Source organism: Corvus brachyrhynchos, unplaced genomic scaffold (assembly GCF_000691975.1).
Source record: "Corvus brachyrhynchos isolate BGI_N302 unplaced genomic scaffold, ASM69197v1 scaffold23, whole genome shotgun sequence".
Lineage (NCBI taxonomy): Eukaryota > Metazoa > Chordata > Aves > Passeriformes > Corvidae > Corvus > Corvus brachyrhynchos.
The window spans coordinates 7,565,717-7,572,638 of NW_008238983.1; the positions used below are offsets into that span (position 1 = coordinate 7,565,717).

General features: G+C 40.8%; 1 protein-coding gene across 1 annotated transcript in view; it reads left to right on the forward strand.

Annotated features, from left to right (window-relative positions):
• The window catches only part of MARCH11 (membrane associated ring-CH-type finger 11), a 31,336-nt gene extending 27,766 nt beyond the window's left edge, over positions 1-3,570 (forward strand). Inside the window, exon 3 of the mRNA XM_017738786.1 lies at positions 2,816-3,570. Coding sequence (XP_017594275.1) covers positions 2,816-3,138 — 323 coding nt within the window. The 3' untranslated portion in view covers positions 3,139-3,570. The remainder of the gene's footprint in view (positions 1-2,815) is intronic.
• Positions 3,571-6,922: the final 3,352 nt, after the last annotated feature.

Here is a 6,922-nt window from a genome sequence, read left to right on the forward strand (position 1 = left end):
TAGAACCATAGGACATTTAGATGGGTCCATCAACCTAAAACTCTGTTCCTTGTAGATACTAATTGGACAGAACATCTGAACAGCTAACAGTAGTGAATTCTAAAACTTCTTGGGATCATCTGAGTCAAACAAATAATTTTTTTTCCCCCTACAAGAGTTCAGCTGTGTCCTCTGTGCTTTTGAAATCACAGTGTTTGGAACAAATCAATATTCTTCAGGGATTTATTCTTGTTTTTTCTCTCATATCTACATTCATTGCTGTGGAACCCTTAAGAGAAAGGAGATTTTTGCCATTTTCATACAGCTCCACTTCAGTGACTAACTACTTATCTTTTGAGCATCAGAACTCCTCTGGACCTTGAAAATCTCCAGCATTTCAACCTTACCCAGAGTTCCTCTTATTTGTGGTCTTGGAGGTGTTGGTGCTAAGAACTTTGCCCCCCCGCTCCCCCCAGTTCTTTTGCCTTTTCTACATGGGTCTTTTTCAATCTGTAGCTCTATCAAGAAGAAAGCCAAAACTTTTTATGAGAGGAATTACGAAAGTGCTCCTTTTCTCCTTCAGCACTGCCAAATCTGACAACTTTATTCCAAAGCTTGCAATATTTGATTCTTTGTTTTGTAGCTCTTTTAAAGTATATATGACTGACAGCTTCCACTATAAAGAAAATTTCTTATCCTTGCCAATGTTTAAAAACTTTGAAAACATAATTTCAATAAATCCTGAAAGCCCCAAGACAGTAAAAAAGAGTTCCCTGAAAGAAGTCATCCTACAGCTTCTTCTGTTTTAATTTTGGGAAGGTATTTTGACTGTTTAAATGTACTTCATGTACCTCAATGATCCTTTCTCAAATACTTCCTTCTCTATTCTGAAATATGTTGTTCAGGTTCTAGAGGAGTGCAGATACGTATCTTTACTTTGGAGTAAATAGTTTCTTTTAATTTTGCTTCACCACAGCCTGGAGAGAAGTTGGACCAAATAATGCTGTGTTCCAGGGAGAGGTTGAGGAAGATTATTCTTATCTCCTTTATCACTTTATAGGAAATACAACAGAACACAAAAAGGGTGGATCTTTGTCACAGCAGTAAAATCATGGCTAATTTGGTTTGTAGATTCTGTATATGATCAAACGCATTTATTCTTTTTAATACAATCAAGCCAGTCTTGAAGGTACATTTATGTATTGACTATTATTATTGATTATTATCATGATGCTAAATTTTAAAGACAGGTTGCTTTATCTGTATCTGAGAAGATGAAGATAGAAATCTTGCAATCAAGAAAACCTGCCGCTAAAATGCTTTGCTGTTACAAAATACATTTAGAATGTTTACTATTGAATTAAGTTTATTTTGTGTTACTTTTGCTGTATTGGATGCTTCAATGAATTGTAGGCAACTTGAAAGCCTTACATAGATGCTGCATTCACTATCATGTCCTCCTGAAAGAAATCTTTGTGTTTCTCCATCTTTCAGTGTACTGATCTTAAAAAACGTGTTAGAGTAGGCATTGCTATCTGCAAATCATTGCACTTGAATCTCAGGTTTGCTGTTCATTGTAAATATTTTTATCATCCTTTCTCCTTGTGTCATCTTTCTGTGAGCATCTCCTTTCTGGTATCAGTTAATCACACTAAAGGACCTCAGACACTTAAATCACAATTTTGTTGTGTAGAAACAGATGATATACAATCTCTTCAGCTAAAGGACACCCCAGATCACATTATAGATGTGGCCATGTATAGGAGAATATTTGCCAAGAAGCACACTGGGCAAAAGATTTATAAATGTTTCTGGCTAGGCAGATTGCTCTCCTCCCAAAGCAGGGAGCCAGAGAAAACAGGTGGTGTTGCTCAGAACCAAGTAAGTGTCCTCAACCAGGCTCGCTGAGGAAAAACCTAGTAAGAAGGCAGAAGCCCCATGTGTCTCCCCAAAAAATCCATATTTGAAATATACACAAAGAGCGTAAGCATAAACATATATGTACATACAACAAGTTAGGAGCTTCATTTCTTTAAATAAGTTTCTTGAATGCATACAATAGGCATAAATATTAGCTACATGGAAATTCATAAGCAGATTGGTCTGTTGAGGACTCCAGAAATTTTGTATCTTCCTTGAAGGACCTTTTAAAAGATTTCCTGGCTCTCAACAAAAAGATGATTTGCAACTTTTTCCTATTGAATACTGAAGAGAAAGAAGAAAGTCTATCATCCTTACCATGCTCATTGTAGCTAATAATAACATTTAATTTCTTCTTGTTCTAAAGAAGCAAGGCAGGAAAGTCATTATACTTACAGCTGTTTCAGGTTTTCATAAATCTTCTGCGCTCCTAAGTTGAACTAGGAATCTGAAAGCAGTTAAATTTGTCTGTATCTATTGAATTCTACAAAACACTCTTAAACAAATTTAGGTCTATCCTGTCTACTACAGAAGGTCTAACCTACTTAAAGGTCTACTTAAACCAGTACAAATCTCAGTAAATAAATAGTAATTACCATGAACAAGGGCAGCACTAGTATAAACAGTCAATATCCAAATCTGCCAGTTTTGCATTGGTTTACTTAAATCTAAATAATTCATTTAGTTAGGCATGCACAGATTATTCTAGTATTGGTTATGCTGAGTTTTCATTCAGAAAAACTTTATTTCCTCTGCATGTTCCTGCCTCCCAAACACATGAATAAGCAGTTACATTGCATATGTACAATGAGTAATTTAATTGCATCTGGAAATTGCCAGAGCCATTACAATGTGTTAAATCTCTATTTGCTCTCAAAATATTTTGTATAAACGATTTTTTTTCTCTTACTTTCAGGACTGATAGTACACGAAGGTGCATCTGTTTATCGAGTGTTTAAGCGCTGGAGGGCTGTGAATCTGCACTGGGATGTGTTAAATTATGATAAAGCCACGGACATAGAAGAGAGCAGTCGAGGAGAATCCTCAGCAGGGAGGACATTGTGGCTGCCACTGACTGCATTTAGAAACAGAAGTTTAGTTCATCCAACACAGTTAACCTCACCGAGATTTCAGTGTGGCTATGTGTTGTTACACCTGTTCAACCGCATGAGACCTCAGGAAGATTCATCAGAGGATAACTGCTCTGGGGAAGTAGTGATGAGAGTGACCTCAGTGTAAAGATTGTGCTCACTGTGCTACACAGATAAGGATAATGTGCCCTGGTGTTACAGGACTTCGGAATGTAGTTATGATGAATGGTGAAACCATTAACACTTGAAAATATATATACACTTTTTTTTTTAAATTTAATGTTTTTTATATGATCAGATAAAACACAAATACATTTTTCTGAGGGAAAAAAGTCTCTTGCTTTTTATATAGTCTGATTTATTGAATCTTTTCTCAATTTGTACCTGAGGTGTATGTAACATAGCTTAACTCTTAGGTCTTTGAATGATGAGGGAACTCATTTTTAAGTAAAAATATATATTTAAATGTATTTTCTTAAACTCTGGCTTTAATCCACTACTGTTATTTTTTTCCACTTTCATGAGGATTAAACTGGACAACATTCTTCCAAAAAGAGTAAGAATGTTGACACAAGTCAAATATTTTTCCTTTTCTGTCTTTATTTTGCTGTTGTTTGTAGCTCAGTTCAGGTGTGTGAAAGCAAGTAAGAGATATATTGTCCTTTGCCTTTAAGCAGGAAGTCCAGTGGGTGTTCTACAAAACCTAAAGGAAGATGGGAAGTCTTTTCTTTTAGCTCTCCCAGATGTCCGTGCAAGATACCAGACACAAGTATGACACAGACAAGGGAAGAGTCTTGCACTGCCTCTCAAGTCTCTAAGATCTGCAGAGTGCCTGTGCTGTGCCTGTGCACCGAAGTGACGTTACCTTCTGAGCAGTGCTGCTGGAATTTTTAGTACAATTCTAATTATAGATCACTGACGTCCCTTTTTTTGTTAAAAAAAAAAAAAAAAGAAGAAAAAAAGAAGAAATGTGCATTACAACTCCTGGAATAATAATAAGTCCTGATAGAAACTGAAGTATAAATAATGCAGAACCTTAGTTTTTCCAGGGAACAAATCATCATATTAAAAATCATCATAATAAAAATCATACTAAAATTTTAATATGAAAATATTAAAAATCCAATATCATGATAGATAATGCTGCGAGGTTTGCTTCTCTTGTTTCTGTTTCATGGCAAAAATTCTAATAGAATTTAATCAAATGGAAATAGAAATAATTTTCAAGTTAAAAATTAGCCTGTTAAAGATTGAGGTAGAAAAGTAAAGCTGAAATGACTCTGAGAGCACTCAGTTTTGTAGAATCATAGAATATACTGAATTGGAAGGGACCCATCAGGATCATCGAGTCCAACTCCCGTCCCTGCACAGGACACCCCAAGAGTCACACCATGTGCCTGAGAGCATTGTCCAAACTCTTCTTGCACTCTGTCAGGCTTGGTACTGTGACCACTGCCCTGGGGAGCCTGTTCCAGTGCTCAATTCACCTCTGATGAAAAATCTTTTCCTGATATGCAGTCTAAACCTCCCCTGACTCAGCTTCAGGCCATTTCCTCGAGTCCTGTCTCTGGTCATGACAGTGAAGAGGTCGGTACCTGCCTGTCATGTTTTAACCCCAGCCAGCAGCCAAGCCCCAGACAGCCACTTGCTCAGTCCTCCGCCAGTGGGACATGGGAAAGAATCAGAAGGGTAAAAGCCAGAAAACTCATGGGTTGAGATAAAGGCAGTTTATGAGGGAAAGCAAAAGCCACACATACAAACCAATTAAAACAGGGAATTCATTCACCACTTCCCATGGGCAGACAGGTGTTCTACCACCTCCAGGAGAGCTGGGCCTCATCACACATGGTAATTAATTGGAAAGACAAATGCCATCACTCCAAACATCCGTTCCTTTCATCCTTCTTCCCCCCACTTTATATACTGTGCATGAGGTCACATGGTCTGGAACATCCCTTTGCTCAGACTGGGTCACCTGTCCCGGCTGTGTCTCCTCCCAAACTCCTGAGCACTCTCAGCTTCCTCACCAGCAGGAAATGGAATGCAGGAAAGGCCTTGGCTCTGTGTAAGCCCTGCTCAGCAACAACAAAAACAGCTCTGTATTATCAACCCTGTGTTCAGCACAAATCCAAAAGACAGCCCGTATCAGCCACTGTGAAGACAATTTATTCTACTCCATCCAAACCCAGCACATTCCACCCCTGGAATGCTTATTCCATAGCATTTACATAATGCCAGGTGCCCCACTATTCAATACAATCGCAGTAACCACCACCTTAACCAGCACACTGCCCCTCTGCTTCCCCTCATGAGGACGTTGGGGGCAACAGTGAGGTCTCCCTTCAGTCTCTTCTCCAGGCTGAACAGACCCAATGAGCTCAGTTGCTCCTCATACGCCTTCCCCTCCAGACTCTTCGCCATCCTCGTTGCCCTCCTTTGGACACTCTCTAATAGTTTAATGTCTTTCTTATATTGTGGAATCAAAAACTGCCCCCAGCACTCGAGGTGAGGCTGCCCCAGTGCAGAGCAGAGTGGGACAATCCCCTCCCTTGCCCGGCTGGTGATGCTGTGCCTGATGCACCCCAGGACTGGCCCTCCTGGCTGCCAGGGCACTTCTGACTCCTGTTCAACTTGCCATTGATCAGGACCACCAGGTGCCTTTCCACAGCACTGCTCTTCAGCATCTCATTCCCCTTTCCATACACATATCCTGGCTTGCCCAACTAAAGTGCAGAATCCAGCACCTGACCTTGTTGAATGTCATATGATTGATGATTGCCCACCTCCCTAAGTTGTCAAGGTCTCTCTGCAGGGTCTCTCTGTCCTTGAGAGGTCCAACAGCTCCTCCCAATTTAGTGTCATCAGCAAATATATTCAGTGTTCCTTTGAGTCCTGTGCCCAAGTCATGAATGAAGGTGTTGAAGAGAACTGGGTCAAGGATGGAGTGTTGGGTTGATGTTGTGTGGCTGTCATATCCCCACCCAGCTTCTCTCTCACCCTCCTCAACAGAAGAGAGGGGGAAAATAGGATGAAAAACCTTGTGGGTCAAGACAAAGACAGATACTGGCTCAAGCAAAAGAAGAGACAGCACAGGGAAAATTATTTTAATTTATTCCCAATTAAAATCAAAACATAAACCACCTTCCTTCCACCCACCCCTTCTCTTTGCAGGCTCAGCTTCAACCTTTCACTCCCAACTCTTCTACCTTCTGCCCACAGGGCAGTGCAGGGAGATGAGGAATGGGGGTCAGCTCCTGTCTGCTGCTCCTTTCTCCTCCTCACACTTCTCTGCTCCAGCCTTGGGCCTCTCCATGAGTCTTTCAGTATAAACCTGCTCCAGCATGGGCTCTCCATGGCTACAGTTCCTTCAGGACATGTCTGCTAGGGGCTGCAGTGTGGGTGTCTGCTCCACCATGGTCTCTCCAGGGTCTACAGGGAAATACCTGCTCCACCAGGACCTCTCCAGGGTCACAGGGCAATCTCTGCTTGGGACTGACTCTGTTTGGCATGGGGTAGTCCCAGCCTCTCCTCACAGAGGTCACCTCTGCAGCTCCCATCCTCACCTGCCCCCCTGGGCACCTGTACCCAGTACACAGACAAACGTTTTTCTGTTTCAAAATAAGTTTATCCAGTGGCTGAAAAATTTTATTTTGTGCAGGAGATGGAGTGCTGGGGCTGGAAAATTCCCTCTCATGAATCAACAGGATGGTGCTGCAGTCAGTGCATGCCTTCCTTTTATAAGAGGTTTACGTGCCATGACCAGACACAGGAGGCCTCTGTAACTACACTTGGAAGGGAGATAGAAATAATTTAAGCATTGGTGCTTAAAAGCTCCTTCTATATTTATAAACATTTATCCAATGAGCTCTACACAGGGCCCAGCATTCTGTGCTACAGTCTCACAAGCTCAAAGTTACACTTACTAAATCTAC